The 22,809-nt window shown below is 29.8% G+C and overlaps 1 protein-coding gene across 1 annotated transcript; it reads left to right on the top strand.

Annotated features, from left to right (window-relative positions):
* Positions 1 to 9,561: 9,561 nt before the first annotated feature.
* On the top strand, positions 9,562 to 22,227 carry LOC148274604 (uncharacterized). Its single transcript, XM_088236898.1, has 10 exons — positions 9,562 to 9,728; positions 10,001 to 10,121; positions 11,135 to 11,314; positions 14,097 to 14,245; positions 15,691 to 15,914; positions 15,955 to 16,133; positions 17,227 to 17,374; positions 18,699 to 18,925; positions 20,967 to 21,202; positions 22,122 to 22,227. Exons 1-10 carry the CDS (start codon positions 9,562 to 9,564, stop codon positions 22,225 to 22,227), a joined length of 1,737 nt encoding a protein of 578 aa, XP_088093024.1.
* Positions 22,228 to 22,809: the final 582 nt, after the last annotated feature.

The following is a 22,809-nucleotide window of genomic DNA, read 5'->3' as shown; positions in this document are numbered from 1 at the left end:
TTTTTTAGACAAAAACTTAATTAATGCAAAATCATACTAAAATAACTAATATCAAACAATTATAAAAAATAAACTAAATTATGGTTTTCACATTGTTGATTTTTTATGATTTAACGTTTTGAAATGTTTGGTAAAATTTTATTTTGGTTTAAATTGAAAGCGCATTATTATGAAATTGTTATTGAACGATTCGAGGATCTTTATGGTTTGATCTGACGTGTTACGCTTACAAAGGCCATATAAAAATGTTCCGGTTGTAACGATCATGAGGGTGGATTTGACCCCCACCCTTCCCCTTCTACTCATTATCCTCGTTGATATACTATCCATCATTATTATGCTTAATGGTTTACGACATATACCTTCAAATATGGGCACCATTAGTTTTTGTTGTCGATGAAATATATTTAGAAAAACATTTATTTTATGCCTGCACCGCGTTATAATGATTTTTTCATATCCAGTGAATCTATAAAATACAACAAAAAATATTATTCAGTTTACTAGTCTGAAATAAAAATCAAGTTTAAGTTTTTTTCAGACCGGAGACTGACTATCCTCATGTATTGTGTGTTAACATAAGATGCGTCCGTTTTTTTTCCAAATTAAAAATTTACAAAAAAAATCAAAGAAATGGTAAAGGTTATACGCATAGGATTAGGAATAGTCCAGAAGGAGCGTAGACTCATACTTGAATACATCGGACTGTGTTAAAAAATCCCCTCACTCTGCTCCACTTTCGCCGCACGCATACTTGAAGTCGCCGTGTAATGTTGCCAGATTGCAAAAAATATAACCATAACACAAATGTAAGATAATTATATTTTTTAAAAAGCAATTTGTTAATTTCTCTAAAATCTTATAGTAAATTCGGAAATATTGATAAACACAATAGAGTAGACAAGTGAAGAGTCATTTAGTTAGAGTAATTAAATTAATGAACTTTAAACTTAAAAAATAAAACAAATTCTATTTTACATAAAACGGATATTTTTATGTCATGTTAAATAATATTTGATGTTTTAAAGATAATTTCGGCCAATTGTCCACCTAGGCGTTGTTTAATCCGAGAGGTCAAATTTTCGTTAGTTCTCTTATTAGATGAGCAAAGTGCTAATCCATGATTGAAAAGCTAAACTAAATTCTCAAATAAATATCAAGGTGCCGGGTTTCGAAGAATGTGGTATAAAAGATAAAGAAATTAAAAGTTTATGCCCTGTTCAAAAAAAGTCATTTAAACTATTTTCGAGAGAAAGACATCAACGATTTCTTCAAATGAAGAGTTCAGTATTTTTTTTCCCAATTTCCTAATTCCTATAAATAATACCTTTTCTTTTCAATAAGAAAATATTAGTACAGTCTACCCGATAGTTTTATTTTCCCCTTTTTTGAGTAAGATTTTTGTAATATTGCCTTTAAAAACAGAAATAATCATTATAGTTTTACATTTAGATAAATGATCTTTTGTGCCATAAAGACATTTCTTCTACAAATGCATTGAGCATACTATGTTTCGCTTTGTTGGATCCAAAACTCATCTCGCCGTACTCTTTGAATTATTTTTATCCACTCCGTTTTCCTTCTTTCATCAGCAGGGAAACTAAAATTCCACTAAATCAATTAAAACCAATGTTCTTATTCATAAAAAGAAGCGTAAAAAAAATTACTACCCTGGCAACACTAACACAATTTCCATTTTGTTTTCTTTGAATATCTGACAGGTGAAAAATAATTTTAAAAAATGAGTAATGCATTTGGTACTTACACATGCATTTACTACTTACACATGAAATGTGATCCCATCTTTTAGTTTGGTCGCCTTCTGTTTGGTACGCGTTTGCAGTTTCTGGACTATTCTTAATTCTATGGTTATACGTCATTTGAAAGAAAATTTTCTGCTCTTCACGATAATGTTTTTGCGTTTTGCTTTACACATATTATTATATTGGATTACAATCCTTCAAAATGAAATACCTAGTAGACGAAACTAAGCATTTTGGATACTTCCTTTTGTACGCGTTCAATCGAGAGAATAAAGCATGTCCGGTAAATACGGTGGCTGGGTCGTCAATGCGGTCTGATTTTTTGTCAAAAAGTTCCAAGCATTGTTGACTAATTTGTTGTAAAATAATGAAGAAAAATACAATTTTGACTAATTTGTTGATGTTAACATAAGTTGCGTCGGTTTTTATCCAAATGAAGAGAACAAGAGGACGCAATAAAAACAAAGTTTCATAACAGTATTGAAGACGTGGTTTAAGCGATAAAAACGGTCACCGTTTGTTCCAAATTTGTGGATTTAAATATTACTCGTCTTTTATATCCATATTATAAATGCGAAGGTGTGTGTTTGTTTGTGTTTCCTTCACGTTCCAACGGAGCGACTGAATGACACAATTTCTTGCGTAGGGATAACCGGAGAGGTGAAAAGTAAAATAGGATACCTTTTTTCAATCCAGAATAAAAAATGCAATGGAAAAAATATATAATACGTCAACAATAAGCAATATTGTTTTAAATGAGTAGATGGTAAGGTGGTATGTCAAAAGTAATCTAATTGAAATGAATTATTTTGCCTTATGTATCTATAATTAGTTAGGTTTGCTTTTCGTTTTCGTTTTGCAGTAAGATTTAAGGTTTGTGAACAGAATAACGATGCTACTTCACCATAGACTGATGGCGATAGTTAGATATTTATTTAATAGCGATAGCTGTTATCAATAAAGCGTAGGATGATACCAAATTAATCGCTTTTCTTAATTAATTGCATAGTATTTGTTGGTTCCTTTAGAAGCCCTTCCTCAAGTTTTTAATAAATGAAAAGTTTTATTCTCAAAGTTAATCCTTTACTTTATTTTTTACTATGTTTTTTTCTCTCTTTCTACTCGGTATTTTGCTTTGTTTTTTAAATATCTTTTTTGCTATAAACATACATTTATTTTTTGATTTTTATGACTTTAAATATGTTTCTAACAATGTATTCTGTTTTTACTTCGCATTTTACTGAGTTTTAAAATATTTATGTCTATATATTTTTAAAGTTTCTTACTATGTTTTCACTGCATTTTTTACTATGTTTACATTACATTTATCACTTTGTTTTTACTATGTTTTTACTACATTTCTTACCACGTTTTTACACTATTTTTTACTTTGTTTTTCACTTTGTCCACTATCTTTGTAACTGTTTCTTTATATTAATTACTGTTTTTATAATTTTTTTACCGTCTTAGAACGGGGTAAAATAAACATTGTTAGATAGTCAAAGCAACTTTGTTTAAATTATAATTGTGTGTATAATAAATAAATATTACCCTTTTAGCTAGCCAATAACAAATTACAAATGACTTCCACAAATAATTTTTAACCAAAAAAATATGTTTAAAATAATTCTAGTACCAAATAGAAAATGTGGTCACAATATGAATGGCTTTGTTTGATAAAATTATATGAAAATATAGATAGATTATGGTTTTCTAGTCATGATCACGGTAAATTATGCATTGCACGGTCATGCCATAATGTCAGCAAAGCAGAGAAGGTAATTCAATATTACCTACTTGTATTTTATCTACCTAACTGTGTCACGGGAAAAATCCTTGTTTAAGAAAACTATTATGTAATGCGTCTAAATACAAATGTGAAATTAATTAAGAAATAAATTGCGCCGTGGCGCAGTTGGTAAGACAGCCAACTGTGAAACTAGCGTCACCGGTTCGATTCCCGCTAGTTGCAAGAAATAAATCCAAGAAATATTTTTCCTAATTGCTCTGGGTGTTCTGGAATATTTTTCATAACCTTCTTCCAAATCATATTTTCCACCTGCTGACAAGCCTCTAAAGAAGAGACTTAGTGGGTTAATCCTCTAAAAAAAAATCTCTACATTTTAGAAATTCATTAAAATTTCATATTCATTCTTCATTCTAGCTTTATTTTCATTTATATTTTATATTATAATCTATTTCGTGTTCATAATAATCATTTCCATAAAATTCAAAGAGATCGTTTATCACAAAAATACTTAAAAGTTCATTTAATGGGCGAGCTTTTAAAATATGTAAAAAAAATACAATTAATAAATTTACAAACACACTGATCGAAGAACAAAGCGATTAGTATTTCGTTGAGCATAGCAATTCTTTAGATGTAATCACATGGAACCAGGCCAGGATGGTGGCATCGATCAGCTCTTTCTTCTTGTTTGGATTTTCTTGATATACCATCACTTTATATCCGGATATTGCCGGACCAAGACAAGATTGTTCTGTAGAAGTCAAAACACTCCGTCCTGCTGAAAGATGCACCTTTGCGGGTCCTTTGAATAAATCCTCGACTGTAGGCAACAGTTTCGCCACTAAGACTTCTTCTTGGTACTTTTTTGCACTGAGAATATATATTTTCTAGACAAATTTCAAATAGAGCAAATTTAAGTGTCCAGAATTAATTTCAATACTGTATTTTCTTAATTTTTATTTTGTACTTATAAAAAGTTTATTATACATTTTTAAAAACATAAGTCCCTACCTCATTTATTTTTATTTATTTATTTACACCTTTTATCAAAAATACAATTTTATGTTCACTTTGCCTAGCTAACAAGGGTACATATTCCGCTCCAAGCTGGGCAATTAAATTCTAATACATGATAATAGTCAACAAATTAATGGAGAGCATAGACTAATAAAATATAAATTTACTCGTATACACATTTTGATACATATACATACACACATAAACATATATTCACATATATATATATATATATATATATATACACATGTACATACACACACACGTACATACACCCATGCGCATACACATACATACATTCATAAAACATAGAAAATTTATTTATAATGTGAAACTTCATGGTTGCCATCTATATATATTTTTTTTTCTGTATATATATTTATATGTAGGTACTTTAAATTCTTAATACATACGTAGAAAAGTTGGATGTTGTCGGACGGAAAAACTATGGTTTGAAAAATATTAAAATAATAGAAAATAAATAACAAGGTTTGTGGGTTCTGTTTCAAAAGAGCAAGAAAACATTACAAATAATTACATAAAAACAATTAGAAACCTTGGAATTATCCTCGATGAGTCGATGAGATTTAACTGTCACGTTGAAAACACTGTGAAACGTGCTTCAAATTTATTTGGTTTTATCTTAAGAATAACGAAATCATTCAAAAATTCACTAATTCCCATCACTCTGTATAAATCTCTCTGCCAAAGTATTCTAAAGTTCTCCTCCATCATTTGGTCTCCACATTTAAAAATTCATTCAGATAAATTGAAGCTATCCAAGAAAATCGCTTCGGATTCTCCATTTTGAGATGGTTTGAGTGATACCTAACAAACATACAATGATAAGTCAAAACATTTCCAATTAATTGGTTTATCCATCCGGCGTAAATTATCAGCAAACTTAACTATACAGATAAATTTTTCTGCACCAAGTAGAAGAACACATTTTTTTCGTGTTCTGTATGTCTTGAATATATTTTTTGTAATGTTCATCAACGTATTAAATAAACGAATTGAAATATAAATTTTAGGTATGGACGCGTCTTCCACCATGCTTGAGGTCCTGAGTAAAATTTCTGTCAAGGTCGAAAGCGGTTTTCCATTTCAAATTTCACGGTCCCTGGTAAAACTTAAATTTATGTAAAGGCTGCTGTTAAGCTAACAGCTATGTTGGCCAGTATTAGTGAATTGGCAACGAATTCGCTAAACTACCTGCACATTAACAAGTCGTCCAATATCTGTCGGTGCGGGCCAACGTGCGGACGTCAAAGGCGCGCAAAAAAAATGTGCGACCTCTCCGGTAGTTCGTAGCGTACAAAAAGCTAGGCCAACGTGTGAATGCGATGACCAGCGCTCGGGAAGCACCTTTGATGTGTGTTGAAAACCGACAACTGTCGAATCGCGCGTCGGCGAATGCACCAGTGCGTGTGCCAGCTCTGCCGGCCACAAATAGCCCGTTCTACGAGTTGGACAATGCGTTGACCAATACGTATTGGCCAACGTGTTGGCCAGCGTGTAGAGGCGCTTTAACAGATGATCGAGAAAAACGTTGCATTTATTATACTAATGAAGTGGCCTATGCACCTTTGGGTGCGGATAAGGGGATGAAGATGATAACTTGGCGTGTATTTCTATTCAATTAAGATTATTGAAAAAGAACTTTCTCAGCGTTTTACTATAAAACATAGAAATCATTGAAATGGTAACCACGTGATTCTGGGGTGGTTCTTTATAGGGGTGAGTGACGTAATTTTATTTACTAGTTGTCATGGGGACAAACCATTTTGGTTGTCAGTGACTTTACTGCGTTCTTCAGTAAATAAAAAAGTAATACGCATTTTAAGAATACGTAAACGATAAATCTTAATTTAGATAAAATCCAAACATTCGCTAACGAGTCAATAATTTTCTTGTTAATACATAACTTTATTTTTAAACGTGTTGTTTACCAGAAGAACAATCATTTGTTGTTAGATTCAATAAGAAATGATTACATTAAATTTTTGGTTTTTTACAGATTCAACTATTTTTACAGCAGTTAATTAACCTTTGCATACAAATTGAATATTGCCATGTATTTTTCTACCCTTTGACAATCTTGGAATTTTCGTAAGTAAATATTTCATTACTTTCCATTAGATTATCACTGAAAATCGTAATAATTGTGACGCTTATATTTAAAAAAATATTTAAATGATTAAGTCTGCGATTGGTTTTGCATTTAAAATGAAATGTTTTTGAATGTGTATCTTATAAACGAAAAACTTTCCATTTTCCCGATAAGTATAACACGTTGCCTATTAGACGTGTCACCTTGATTTTCCTATAAAATGTCAAATGAATTCTTTAAGTTTTTAGTTCAATTCCATATAATGGTGTTCATTCATTAACATGGATAAAATCATGTTTATATGTAGATTTTACAAAAGTGTTTATGCATATATATGATTATCAGATTTCTACAGATAATCTATAACTACTATTACTGTAGCTACTGTTAAATTGTTATTAACATAGTAGTCAATTATTATTATTTATAATATTATGCAGTGTTTTGTCTGTTTCTGGGCGGTTGAAGAATACAATTATGTTTGTGAAATATAACCAGAATCCCGGACGGAGTGTTTTTGACTCGATGGCTGCTCTAGGGTAAAAATCTTGGAAAAGGAAATTAAGTGTAGAAACGTCCGTCTAACAGTATAGTGGCGTTTTCCGACCATGCTTGAGGTCCCGGATTCGATTCACGTATGGGAGATATGATATATTTGACACTTCAGGTGCTGACAGGAGAATTACAATTTGGATGATGTTTGATACTTTTCCGATATAAAATTATTGTTACAAATTATGTATAAAGCATTTTCAGGCATTGCTAGTATGTGAAATAATACGGGTGAATTTCACCAACATTAATAAACATTTCAGCCCTTTTGCTCAATAAATTAATATTTATTTTTTGGCAGAACATTAATATTACACGTTATGTTTAGACAGTTCTTCAAATCAGCCAAGTCAGGTTGAAAATACTTGGACATCAATATTCCCGTTTCAAATAGTTTTTCCATCGCCGTTAAAATTTATATCTGTAAAATGTACTTACTAATAATAATAGCATTTATATAAATTATAGAAAGTAAACGAGTTTCCATCTTGCAACATAACAATAAAACGTATCTTTTATTGTAAATCTTATTACTTTAATAATAATTAGATTGCATACGTGCAAATAAACTCTAACTTATCGGCTTTAAAATAATAAAAAAAATAATAATTGGCCACCGCCGTATTTTACCGAAACCAACATGAATTATGAAAAGAGGTGAAAAAATTTGAATAGCGTAAAATATTAATTAATTTGTCCTTTGCAAAATAAATGATTCATTACTCAACTTATAATTCGTTAACAATGTACGTCAATTTTTCGAGTTTGTCCAAATGTTTGTAGAGAGGTTGGATTTCTTCGCTAGAAAGTTATTATAATCTAAACTTGTTGCAATTGAGAGGCAAAACATTTTTTAGAAGGGAATAGGGAAGTTCAGGCATTTACAGAGCTTATTACCTGTCAGTGGCCACTTTACACATTGTGTGACATTCACCATTCTACCTATGTTTAAACATCCACATTTCTCCAACTCTTATATCCGTTGACTTTTGTGAAGTAAACACTGTGTAGGTTAGTTGTTGAGAAGTTGAGGAAATATGAATGTTTAAACGTAGGCAGAATGGTTAATGTTACATGGTGTGTAAAGTGGCCAATTAAACCAGCCAATGGCAGGTCATAATCCCTGCAAATACCTAGACTTCTATATCCCTTCCCAAAAATGTTTTGCCTCTCAATTGCAAAAAAATGGTAACTTATTCATTTATGTACAAAAATGCTATTTTTGTTTTATTAAAATCGATAAGGATTTATTGTTGTATTTTCTCTCTGATTCGTTTTAAAATTGAAATATGATAAATAACACCAGTAATTTCATGGTTTGATTGAGAGAAATAAGCCCGTCAATGTAAAAATAAGTTAAATAAATAAAGGTAACATAAAAAATGTTAAAGTGGTTGATTTTTCAACGAGTCAATTCAATTTTTAAAACTTAACGAAGCTGGCTTTGTTTTAGGTTTAGCCTTCGTTGAAGGATAATCTATCGATTTTTTACAAAAGCTCTTGTTTTACGAAGACAACTACTTAATTATTAATTTTGAGCATTCAAACAGTGGGCTTGATTATTTTTATTGATATTTTATACAAACATAATATATACAACAAATATATGCTTATGTTAACCTAGAATTAAATTTCTATCAATAGAACGTTTATATTAATTATTATTATTACAATTTGACCATAAATTATTTAGGTACCTACAGCGTTTGGTAGTTTTAGTGTCAGTGATGTAATGGTTGAGACATATATCTCACACGAGGGTCATGGGTTCAGAATTATTTGTACCACATAAGAGTTTAATATATTATAACACATCTAGTTTCAGGTAGTTTCATCATCAGATGTAAATATAAACTAAACTAATATATATACACAGATTAGTACTTTATATTTACACCTGATGATGGGTAATTCAGAATACCTGAAACTAATTGTGTTATAACATATTAAACTCTTATGTGGCAAAAATTACACAATGTTTCTTGAAAAAAAAATAAAAAAATTTTCCACGAAGTAAATGCTGAAATAATCAATAATATCCTGAGCTCAGGTTAAATTAGTTAAATATATTATATCTATCTACCAAAATCTGATTTGAGGGATTATTTTTAGTACAGAGTAATATTTACTATTCGTACAAGCTATTAACATTTACATTTATCAAATTATTTTATAAATTTTGACATATTTTTTTCAGTGTCTACATATTCGTCGACGTAGATTAAAAAATATTTATTTAATTATTACAAATGTATCCACTTTGTGTAAAATTTTTACCTTGTAGTGTCGATCGAGAAAATTGAATTGAAAATATTATTTTTTTAAATTCTGATGTTCATTGTTTTTAGAATATTCGACAATTCAAAATGCCTCCATTTGGAAAAATTGAAGAAAGGTCACTACCATCTGGGGCAACTTCTCCAGCTGAGACCCAAAATTCCGGAGCAGGTTCCAGCCCCATGATCAGCAGATCATCAACATCTTTTGACACTTCTAGAAGCTCTATGGCGCCGGAAGTCTCCGCACTGTTCCGGTTATTATGGTTTTAATTTTTGTTTGTTTTTATGTATCCATGACTGCTGTTTACGGGAATATTTTTTTTAATTGCAATTTTGCTGGCTTGGCTTACTGATTATTAGAAAATACATCTTCACTCAATTGTTACAATGCGTACTCACATGCGAATGGTTGGTTAAATTCAAACGAAAAATAAATAAATTCCTGCCCTGATACTGGGCCTACAACAGAAAAGCAATAAAATTAAATCACCAAAAATATATGAGTAGATATTCATTTATATTGCAGATTATTAGCACATCCTTCTATTGATCAACCGGATTTTGAAAGTTCTGACGACTTATCGGAAAGGCTTCCTGGATATCAAAGGATAAATTTTCCAAGGGAACAGACTCTATTAGATTTATTGGTAAATAAAAACACATTGTTTCATATTTGAATCGTTAATTTAATAATGACCAGTGAAAATGTAATATAATATCCATTGAAACCATATTGGAAGGAACAAGGTTTAATTTTATTTTTTTGAGACTATAACAATGAGATATCAGTAGGATCACATATTTTTTTGAGAGGGTTTTTTTTTCCTTTCTTATTGATTTCATATGTGGGTCGTTTTCTAAATTAACGATTCATTTGTACATGAACTTTTTTCCTTTTAAAAAATCAAATATTTTTTATTATGTAGCAAAAAACATTGTATGAACTTCGAACAAAAATAAATCAGCATATGTACATAGGTATCGGTTGCTGATTTCACGTTTTTTTTAATGACCTGATTACTAAAATCAAATCACTATTTTGTTTTGACTTTCACTTTAATTTTAAAGAAATATACTAATTATGTCAACAGGATATTAAAAAAAAAACATTTTTAATTTAATCAATTAACAACCTTACAAATAACTCAAAGCCTATTGAATAATCCGTTGGTTATTAATGACCATAATATTGAATTATTTTTTGTAATTAAAATAACATATTATGAAGTATAAAATAAAATCATTTATGTACTTCATAGAACAAAACACAAACGTAGGAAGTTATTTAACTCCAGAAATCACAGAGGGCTTAATATTTTTAAGTAAAGAAGGACGAGCAATAAGAATATATTGGGCCTTGCTTATAAATCTGGTATAAAGTTACGCCTAAGCACAGTGGTAGAATTAGGATGAGAATACCATCCTTATTATATCGATATAATAAGGATGGTATTCCCACCCATATTCTACCACTATGCTTAGGCGTAACTTTATGCCAAGGTTATGAGTAAGGCCTACTATTTCAATAATTTTGTGGCAACATTTTGTCCAAAAAAAATTTTTTCTAAGAGTATTCATTTTCCATAAGAAACTTGAATTAAAATCCACTAAAAACGTTCAAAAATATTTTTTTAAATATTCAAAGGGTATTTTCTTTTAGCACCAATCTTGTGGTAACGAAGAAATTTGTCGACTCAGAGAAGTTCGACTACGAGTTGTGGCATCATCAGTTTCCCTCAGTAGACTAGGATCCTATTGTCCTAGAATCCGGATTCTTAGATTAGATGGAAGTGGTATTATATCTTTGAGGGAGTTAGGAACAACATTGAATTACCTGAAGGTATGTATTCAAATAGTATAACCTGCATATGTGTAATATGAAGACCTTTTTGTTTTTTACATAGGTACCCGTAAATATTTGCGATTTTATACTTAAAGCAAATATTTCAATTTTGAGGCCATTGACTATGCTTGACTTTACTTTACAGTGCTTAAAATTGGGAAGCAAATTGTAATAGAGTGGGGTTAGAACCTCTGACCTCTAATTCCAAAGTTTACGACACTGACTACCATGAGATTACGATCCGTTAATATCAATATGTAGAAATTGATATTGATCAAAAGTTTTTTAGCTCTTTCGTTGTACATGCATAAAAATAGAGTTTAGATTGCGTAGATAAATTAAATACCTACATAACGGAAATCAAAAACATAGGCACTTTGAAGTCGATGTATACTTCCATTAGTAAGAAGCCAGTTAGAATATAACTCTACAATATGGACTCCTTATTACAACTGTCACCAAAATTCTCTTGAAAGAGTCCAAAAAAAATCTTACCGTATATAAATTTTAAACTTAGAATCAGTTATGAATTTTTAAATTACGATTTTTTACTAAAAACATTAAATTTGTTTAAACTTAACGATAGAAGAAAAAATATAGACCTTTTAAATTCATTCAAAATTGTAAATTCAGTATGGGATTGAACTGAACTATTATTTCTCATCACCTTCAGGGTGCCTGGAAGAATAACTAGACAGGTGCCACCGTTTTGTAGCAACAATTCACGGACAGTGTATACTTGTAATGCCGTTTTAAATAGACTTCATGAACTCGGTAATAGTTATTTCCACGTATCTGATAAATTTAGTGCACGGTATTGTTCCTATAGAACAAACCTTTTGAACTTTTTCAAAGATGGTGAATGGTAATTATATTTATTTATTCATGCATTTCATAATATATATAGTTTTTTGTTTACTTTTCCCAGCTGTATGAAACAGTACTTATGATTTTCTTGTTATATTACTTTTAAATATTCTATGATTTAATTTTGTTTTTTTACATTTATTCTTGAATTGTTTAAACTTTCTACTGAATATGCTGTATAATTTTTAGGTTTAATTGTTTTTATAAATCTTGGGTAGAAGGAATTTCATGTTTAAAAAAAAATAAATATACATATATATAAAGCCAAATATGTAGTATTATAAATGTTTGTAAAAGGCAAATTTGCCGTTTACGTTAATAAAATAAAATAAAATGATTATATATACATATATATATATATTTTTTAAATATATTATATAAATAAATTTTTTATCTTAAGGATCATTATCAAAAATTTTTATTTGGGTATACCAATGAGTTGATATAATGCTATTTTAATGAGTTTCAGTATTTTATTTTATTTTTAGTGTCCTATCCATGCATTGTGCATTTATTTTTATTTATTATTAACCGGTCACTGCATATTCCAAATTTGTGGATTAAATTATCACTCGTGTTTTATTTATATAATAAATTACAATGAACTTCCATCAAGAATTTTCCCTTACAAACTTAAATGTTTAATATTTTAAATAGTTTACCAAGTTATAAGCATTTCTGAAGATGTTTTTTTTTTTTTACCGATGCCGATTGCAGTATCATTCGTATTTTGTAGAAACTTAATATACCTACTATAATGCTTTCTGAATTGAAGTCAAAACCTCAGTCCATAGAACAAAACGCCAACCGGCTAAACACTATAATTTCCCCTATAGTACCCAGTGGTTCACAAGGCACAACATTGGTAAACCAGGCTCTTTGATCGTATGTTACATGAATGTAAGGTAATCAGTCTCACGCTTCAGGTGCCAGTACAGAAATAATGAAATATTGCAGTTTCAATAACCTTTAAAATCAATATTTCATATTCCCCTACCAGGAATCAAACACAGAACCTCAAGAATGGTAGGTGCACCAGCTAACCATTACACAACGAGGCGGACTCATCTCCTCTCTTTTTCCTTTTCATGGATTTTTACCTAAGAGCAGCCATCGAGTTGAAAACACTTCTACAGTGTTCTGGTTATATTTCCCACACAGAACTCTATTGCTTACTAAATTTATCATTTTTCATGAGTAATATAACATTATATGTCTTACGCTATTTGTATTTGAATAAAAAAGCATTTATTTCAGTTTTATTTTTAACAACGTCTATATTTAAGGTGAAGTACATAATTGTATTTTATCTAGGGGTAGAGACCCTGTATGAGATTGCTTCGGGAATAAATATATGATATCGACGCTGTCTTTATTATTATCCATATACGTACATGTGTATATTATCTTTGAATGAACTTAATAGTGATGCATAATTATTTGTTAATATATATTGTAACTTTATTAATATGTTTATTAAATTATATATTCTACCATATATGTAGGTGTGTTAGAATTATTACTTTATTGTTTTATTTTGTATTTATTTTTACTATCAAATAATTACCAAATTGAATTATAATATTACTTTAAATTATAAATAACATATTACCATGTATTATTATATAACTTTTCTGCATTCCATTTTTCGACATGTATAAAATTTTATTATTTATATTTTTCCAATATTATTTTGTATATTGTTTTAATTATTTTGGATATTGTTTTGATTCTTTTGTATATTGTTTTAATATGTTATTAAATGTTTTTGATTTATATATAGAAGAGTCCAAACCTAAAAAGGATTTTTCTAACAAGTCAGGACATAAAAAAAATAATTGTGCTCTATGATAAAATTGTGTATTTTGTGCATTAAATAAAATAAATTAATATATTCTAATTTTCATTGTAGATTTTGCACATAGCAAGGTGTGGTTTGACAAGTTTGGATGGAACGTTTGGCCTGACGAGCCTTCAAGAGCTTTACGCTGCCGATAATCACATTGAAAATGTTGGACCATGTGCTGCATTAGAAAATATAAAAACAATTAATTTAGACAGGTGAGTTTTCTTGAAGCAGCTGACTAAAACAATTCAAATATAATATCTAGTCAAACATTCCCATTTGGCGAACATTTAAAAATAAGTTCTATGTATTTTTTAATATTTTATATTAAGTTAACATGAAATTATTTATCAACCACAGGAGTAAAACAATTTTTTGTGAAAAACAACGATTTTTTTACCGATAATTTAATTTTGATTTTTATTAAAAAATCTTTATAGATATAATTCTTCTGTACATGTGATGTCACTTAACTCCTGTTAAGGGGCTTGTAGATCTTAGCGCTGCGAGTGTTCGTAGATATTTAAAAAAAAAACTAATCTGTAAAATAAAAGTTAGAAGCATTAATATTTTCTTTGTCGACCTACCAGGGTTGCGTTTGACGAGAATGAATTTACAAAAAAATAAAAGGTGTTGTTTTTTTGTGTTTAAAAAAAGTTTGTTTTTGAATGTTTACAAACAACATTCGCAATTTATGGATCCCAATCTGATTCTTTCCCTACATCACTTATAATTTCTTCCCATTTATTTCTTTTTACTAGATTTTTGGCTATACTAATATAATATTAACTGACATCCAATACGTTTTTAAAAAGTGCACTCTTGTTGGTGAGAAGAGCCGAGTTCGACATTTGCAAAAAGAATTCTATATTTTAAAATAAATTATTTTATGTTTTGGAATTCAACCATTAACAAGTACCTAGGTTCTAGGTGTCTACTTAAATTCAATATTTGAATATTCATAATTTTTAGTTATAATTACTATAATTATTATTATTTATTATCATTATATTACATCCACAACATTATAATTTATACAAAGTTGCTTTGACTGCCTAACTAGACTGCCTAACTCAAAAAAAAATTAAAAAACAGTAATCAATATATCGAAACAGTTATAAAGATAGAGGGCAAAGTGAAATCCAAAGTAATAAATGGAGTGAAAATATGATAAAAAACGTAGTAAAAACAAAGTAAAGATGTACCAAAAACATAGTGGAAATGTAGTTAAAAAAACGAAGCAAAACATAATAAAAACAAAGTAATAAATGTCGTGAAAACATTGTAAAAAACATTAAAAATATGAAAGTAAAAAATATTTTAAAACTCGGTAAAATGCGAAATAAAAACTGAATACATAGTAAGAAACATATCAGAAAGTTGTGAAATTCAATCATAAACAAGTACCTAGGTACCTACTTATCAATGAAAAGTCTTTTTCTAAGCCAATAAGAAGGTAAGCCAACTTTCGGGCCGGACAACGTCTGTCGGGTCCGCTAGTGTACTATAAAATCATTTTAAATTCAAATTTTAAGGATATATCTATTGTGTACAAAAAGCGAAACCGACATTTTTAGATTACCATAAGAAAAAAAGTAATAGATAGTTGGAGAAACTCGTTCATACCTATCCTTTATTATCAATTTCATTTTTATTCCAGAAATCCTTTAAAATGTAGACGTAATATGGGGTTACTCTCTCTATGCCCTAAATTAACTAAACTAAGTCTTGTTGATACGCCGCTCTCAAATGAAGAAAATTACACATCATGGATCATTGAAACGCTATCAAATCTTAGAGTTATAGATGGGAAAGTGGTACGCGATGGTAAGGAATATGACAACATTATTTTAACTGCAAAAGCTCAACTCCGAAACAAAAAACGTATCTTGAACAATTTTTTAAAATCCTTGCTTGTTTTTAGATGAAGATAATCGAGATTCTGAGACGGAGAGCGTTTCCTGCTCTATAGAAATCAGTAGCATGACAGATCCTAATTCTGATGATTATGTCAAAACTCCCGAATTAGAATTCTCCGACTCCAATCGATTAGATTTTTCCTCACCTTCAAATAAACATATTGATGAGTTGACCACATATCAGGTTTGATAAATCACTATTTGATTAATGTTATTTTTAAGGCAGGAAAAACTCCAGAGCTTTTCAAAGGACATTTTCGCACTCACGAGAAATGTAAATTATAGTTGTTTTAAATTTTACTATTAATGAAATGATTTTCAAACATTGGCAGTATGGTTTATTACGCAGTATGTATAGTGATTACTTAAACATGCTAATGACAGATCATAAGTCTCGGCTTCTATTTTCCCTTTTCCCGAATTTTTTGAAAACAATATTTTGAATTTGTCCTAATTTTTGTTGACCCGGAAGCTATTTAGACACAACATAATACAAAATAAGTAGATAACACTTTTGAGAAGAAATATGAAGGTCGGGGCATTTACTAAGGTTATGACCTAGCAAATGTGAGCTGTCTTCTTTATTCAGCCAATTACGGGACACAAACTATTCTTTATATCTGACGCAGAATTTTAAAATGAATAATTAGGATGTTCAGTGCTACGGGAAATTGGACCTAAACAATGTTTTCTTATACGCTGGAAAAATTAGGGAATTTCATTGTACCTACGGCAAAGTTTCTCAAAAATATGTGAAAAAAAATTAACTACTTTGCACTATATCACGCGTTTACTAGAATAAACCAATAAAAGAGCGTTGTGATAGGTTTCCGGTTTCCGAGAGGTCAACTCACCAATCAGCAGAACTCTCCGACGAGAACTTGTAACTCAAAATATTGTGGTTAAAACCAACTGGTCCACGAAGATTGAGAATTTAAATAAAGTTTCAAGGGTTGCCTAGTTTGTAGTTGGAATAATTCAGTCGGGTGGATCTCACCCGCGTCAATTTAGATTTCAGCTCTTTCTTCACAAAAATTAACTCATGGAAAAAATGAAGAAATATGTGTCTTCAAAAATAGGCCAAATAATTAATGTTGCAGTGAGTAAAGTGTCACCTAAACCAGCCAATAACAGATTATAACACCAGCAAATAAAGTTATCTAAAATTTTCTCCATCTTTCTTGTAATATGTTTGAATTTTTTATATTTTTACCTTGAACATGTTTTTATTTGTTTATGATCAACATTTACCTCTAAAAACAGTTCGTTTATTTTAGCGACAAGATACCGTAATATGTGAAGTGAATAGCAATTTATACCATGATCAGAAAAGGCCAGCCACTGCTATTGGAGTGCCATCTTTAATACGACCGTTACGTCAAGCAATATCATCAAATCGTCCTAAAACAGCTCAAGCACGACCAAGTACCTATTTACTTTATATCTTTTTAAATTATGAATTGAAAACACATTTTCCAAAAACATAGGTTACAAGTATAAAATATCCATCTCGATTGACTTAGTTTATTCATTTAGATAATGTTTATTTATTTTCAAAACAATGAAAAACTAATAAGCCAACTGTATTTTTTGACAATTAAGATAACGCGGTTTTTTTTCCGACATGAGATATTTATTCAGAATTATTTTGTTTTTACACTAGAATAAAGAATATCAGTACAACTAGAGGATGTAAACGAATGAAACTGTTAGTCTTCTGAAACAGCTCAAACAGTTTTACTCACATATCTGCAACAGCTTAATTTGGGAAATTGTAACTGTTACTACAACTTAACCAATCATTTTACCTTCATGTAACAAAAATTGATCAAGATACACTGCGGTTGGTGTTCCAAGCAGTGCCCTATTCATCATTAGATGTGGAAAGGGAGTTTGTGTTCCAAACTAAGAAATGACTGAAAACATATAAAATATTATATTTTTAACATTTCGTCATTTGTATTTACTTGAAACATTTTTTTGCGAATTAATGAGTAATATTTTTTCTTCAAAAAAAGGTCTATATATATTTTTTTATTTATTTTTATTAATTGAAATCTATAGTCATATACACAATGATACAGTTGTAATAAACTTAGTACTAGACTCAACATGATTTCAAACTTAATAATTAATAATGAACATAGTAGTGTGCCTTAAGTTATATTACAGAAGAATCGAAATTTAAAAATAAATGCTGCTGCATTATATATGCCTTTGTAAATTTAAAATAAAAAAAGTATTTTTTATTTCCATTTGATTAATACTCATTATAACCAACCTTTAGTGCCCAAAAAAATAATCCGAATATTTTTTTTATATCTGAATATCTAACATGATTTTGAATGCAAGACAATGTGTTTAAATTTATGTCATATTTGATCTGAGAACATGCCTAGTTATGTGTATCCGTTATTTATATTTGCAAGTAAAAGTGGAAAGTACCTACATAACTATTGTGAAGGTGGGAATTTTTGTTCATATTACGGTATATTTATTTATTTTTTGCACCATAACAAGCCATGTGACCAAAAAAGGGTATAAAAAGCAGTACAGAATACGCAGGTTTGAGATACATCAGTTTTTTTTTTGTGATCTGATTAAAAATCATTTACCACGAGGGCCCATGTGTCGATGTGTAAGGTCAACAATGAATTTAAATCATTATCGAAGACCTCATCACCTGCGTCAATGATGTACGTTTTGTGATATTTTTTTAATAATTTAATTTGTCTTGAAATAATTTCAGGTTTAAACTTGGTTGAATCAGAGCCAGTTTTCCCTGAAACTGTTCCCGACGCGACCCCTAGTTTAATGACATCCGGGGCTGTTGTTTGTGGCAATATAGGGAGCGCATTAGCCAGGGCAAGGTCCGCAGCCCGAAGATTGAAAGTCACCCATATAACGACCTTACCACCCGACGAACATTACAAATCATTAATTTACGAAAATAAAAACGAAAATACAAACAAAGAGGTATAAATATCTGATAATGTGACGGATTTAAATCTATAAAATTATTTATCAAATCACCTAAGGTGGTTATTTTTTCAACAGAAATAAAGCTGTTAAGAATATGGAGATCTAGGAATTAGAAAAATCAAAAAATAAATAATAGAAAAAATCAGGTTGTGGTTCCGTGGCTAGTATCTCGGACTCACGGATCAAAGGTCCGTGGTTCAAATCCCATTCTACCCCAACTTGATTGCCATTTTCTAATAGTGAGTTATTTACAGCTCGTTGAAAATGGCCCTCAAAATGAAATATTTGCGTAAATTATAAGAACGCAAATATTACTTTTTAAAAAATAAAAAATTAACATAGTTTATAACTGGTCATCAGCTGTTTTAAACTCTGTGTAACATTCACTATTCCGCATATAGGTAGTTGACTTCGATATTCACGTATGATATTTCTCGATTCTAAATACTTGGTTTGAATAATATTTCGCATGCTTATTGCCCACTATAGAGAATGAATGTATAGAAAGACTAGCGACATCTATTGATAGAACCGGTAAGTTTTTGTTTTATAGACCAAAAATCTTTATATTGGGTTAGTTTTCAAGCTAAACAACGCCGATGGTATTTCTTAAACAAGAGCAATAAAATTAATCATAATTCGAAATTTGTTGGCCTTAAAATAATTAGTCAAATATATTTAACCCAATGTATTAAATGCCGGCCTCGTGGTGTAATGGTCAGCGCGTTTGCCTACCATGCAAGAGATCTCGGGTTCAATTCCCGGCATGGTTGATGTGAAATATTTATTTAAAGGGGGGTTTTCACATTAGAATATTTAATTGTCCCAGGACTGATACCTGAAGCGTTAGACTGATCATCTTACCTTCATGCAAAAATAATCAAGATACCCTGCTTTTGGTTACTAATTCAGTGCCCTTTGCACCATTGGGTGCGGAAAGGGAATAATGATGATGACGATCAAATGCATATTTAAGATATTCACACTATTTACACAAAAATAAGTTATGTTTTCAGTGTTCATAAGATAACTGAATACGTAATTACTACAAATGAATAATTGTAGATTTTTTTTTATATTTAAGTATGTTTTTAATAAATTAACTTTCTCTACTGATATTTCTAAGTTTAATTAAATTTTAATTATAGCAGTTAATTTTTTTTTTTCACTTTTTTTTTCACTTTTAATTTTTCAAATTTCTCCAGTAACCGGGTTCAAAAAATAAAGTAGCTTATGTGGATACTTGTTAATGCGACATTTTTTTACACAACTCGTTCGATAAAAGTTGTCATGTTCAAATAAGGTTAGCATGTTGAACAATTAAAAAAGACGTACAGTGACCGGGTTTTGTCATGACCGACATCGTCAGACTGTCACCTGACTTATCCGGGTTGTAGTCCCGTAGTGGTGTGGACTCAGGGGTCAGAGGTCCTAAGTTTAAATCCCACTCTACTCGATTCTCATGTTTCCAACAAGTTATCTACGACTTTTAGAAAATTGTTTAAAAACGTGAAATTTTAGGTAAATAACGAGAAGTGCATAAAAAATAATGGATTCTGAATATTATATAATAATTTTAAAATATATCATTTGTATAAAGTAGACAATTAAAATAATCGTTCATATTAGTTGATAAATATAACATTAGCTAACTAATAGAAATAAAATAATAAAAATAAAAATGTTGAGAAAAAATGTTAGTGAAAAATAATAAACCTACATATGATTTTATATCGGCGAGATGGCACATTTTCCAAATACAAAGGAATTTCCTATATAAACCAGCCAATGATAGGTCATAGGCTACTTTCTTTTTTTAAATACTCTCCATCTCTGTTGTCTTTAAAATGCAGTCTCTCTATATGGAATAATATTATACCAGGCATAACATAACATAGCCTTTACAATGAACCTATTATATAATTAGATATTACTTTCTTTAAGAATCGCTTACTTCAGTCCGGTTGAAAAATATGTGTTTGCTATTTAATAATTTAATATTTCCAAATTTAATGTTGATTTTTTACTTCCACAGTCAACCATTTACCATCCAAGTCTTCTAGAAGCAAGAAGAATGCTTCAAGACGCTCTTCCAGAAAGGCCGGTTGAGTCCACATCATTTGTAGAATTGGAATTCGGAGTTACAGGAGGCATACAGGAATCATCTTGGGAAATCAGAACAAATGTTGCGATGCAAAGGAATTCTCAAGACGCTTTGAAAGCTTCCAGAATGTGGAGAAAAGCATTTAAAATGTACAGAAAACAGCACGAGTGAGGGAAATTATTTTAAGCACATTGACATTTTTATTATTAGGTGCCAACAAAAGTTTTGTTCGTTTTTTCCAAATTTAAAAATGAGCACCAAAAGTTAAACAAAATTTTCTGCTCTACAAGATAATGTCTTTGCTTTACGTTGCATACATTTTTTTTACTATTACAATCCTCTAAAACGGAATGCCGGGTAGAAGAAAGTGAGCGTTTTCGACACGCGTTTGCGTTTAATTGATGGAATAAATCTGTTATAGCTGCGCGTGATATTTGCGCAGTGTACGGTATGAATTATTAACTGATTTGTTATAAAATAATGAAGGAGACTGCGTATAACGTACATCAATTTTTTTTTTTTGTTTTGTTCTTCTTCTTGTTCTCTTCATTTTAAAAAAACGGACACAACTTATGTTAACATCCAATCGTACTTCCTTTTTATATTTATATATATATATTTTTTTGTGTTCGAATGTCGTGTGTTGTGTCTTTTTTTCCTCTTCCTCTGGATGACTGTCGAAGAAAATCCAATGACGTTGCCTGATAAAGGAAAAAAACATCTGATTATTTGTTTAAATCTTCAAGTACAAGGAATAAGTACTTTAGCGGACCTATTATTTAGATTTTGATCCTGATTAATTTTAGATTCTTTTTACTACACTTTAATGATATTTCTTTTTGCAACTATTTTTTTACTATTTTATTTTATTTTATTGTTTGTCTTTTTTTGTAATGAACCTACCTTCTTATGTGTGAACATAGGAACCCGTAAAAACATAGGATGCTTAATTAGAATGTAAAATAAAAAAACATTTTTAGAGCGCTACAAAACTATACATCGATAATTATAATTATAAAATTATTATTTAATGATAAAAACAAAAATAATAACCAATCTTTGATTGATTTGTTCTATTACTTTTAGGTTTTCAGTTGAAGATGATGCTTATATTTCGAAAACTGGCCACAGCTCTAAAGATGATGATAAATCACTTGATCCTAAAGATATTGAAGAATCACAAATGAAATAAAATCTATTACTTATTTGTTTATAAAAAATTGTTTCTAATGCACTACCAAACTTTATTTGAACTTAAAAACAAAGTAATATTTCCGATCAATATTTCGAAATATTGAAAAAAAATTAGAAGCAAGATTTTTCCAAAACACGAATTAATCACTTAAAAACTGTATCTCCTCAAAATATTTTTTTTTTCTGGCATATTTTTATAGGAAAATAGTGTATTTATAAAAAGGCAAGAATGTTCATAAAGTGTTATAGAAAAAAAAGGTATTATTATTTTAAAGCAAGCGCTGTATATTTACTCAAGACTTGATTCGTTTACGTAGTGTATTTGAAGTGTTATTTTTTTTAAAAGTGTAGTTGAAATTATAATGTCAAGGACACTGTGTCATTTGTGACGCTAAAAAACAAATGCTGCCATTTCGATTGCAAGTAAAACTGAGTAAATCGACTTTTTGTCACTGAGCGACCAATATAACCATGTGAGTTTCTTTTGCTTTTAATCTGTATTGTAAGTAGAAATAAAGGAATATTGTTGTGTTGTATGTATGTGTGCGCGTGAATTGATTTGAGGTTAAATTAAAAAAAA

Source organism: Micrasema longulum, unplaced genomic scaffold, assembly GCF_059751315.1.
Source record: "Micrasema longulum isolate JH-2025_06_02 unplaced genomic scaffold, ASM5975131v1 h1tg001617l, whole genome shotgun sequence".
Classification (NCBI taxonomy): domain Eukaryota; kingdom Metazoa; phylum Arthropoda; class Insecta; order Trichoptera; family Brachycentridae; genus Micrasema; species Micrasema longulum.
Note: the sequence above shows the minus strand (reverse complement) of the source record. Positions and strands in the feature narration are given on the sequence as shown.

Excerpts from the sequence above, each read along its gene's own strand:
- LOC148274604 (XM_088236898.1), top strand. The coding sequence starts at position 9,562 with ATGCCTCCATTTGGAAAAATTGAAGAAAGGTCACTACCATCTGGGGCA. Across the intron at positions 11,315-14,096 it reads CAACATTGAATTACCTGAAG|ATTTTGCACATAGCAAGGTG; the intron begins GTATGTATTCAA and ends TTTTCATTGTAG. Across the intron at positions 18,926-20,966 it reads ACGAAAATACAAACAAAGAG|TCAACCATTTACCATCCAAG; the intron begins GTATAAATATCT and ends TTACTTCCACAG.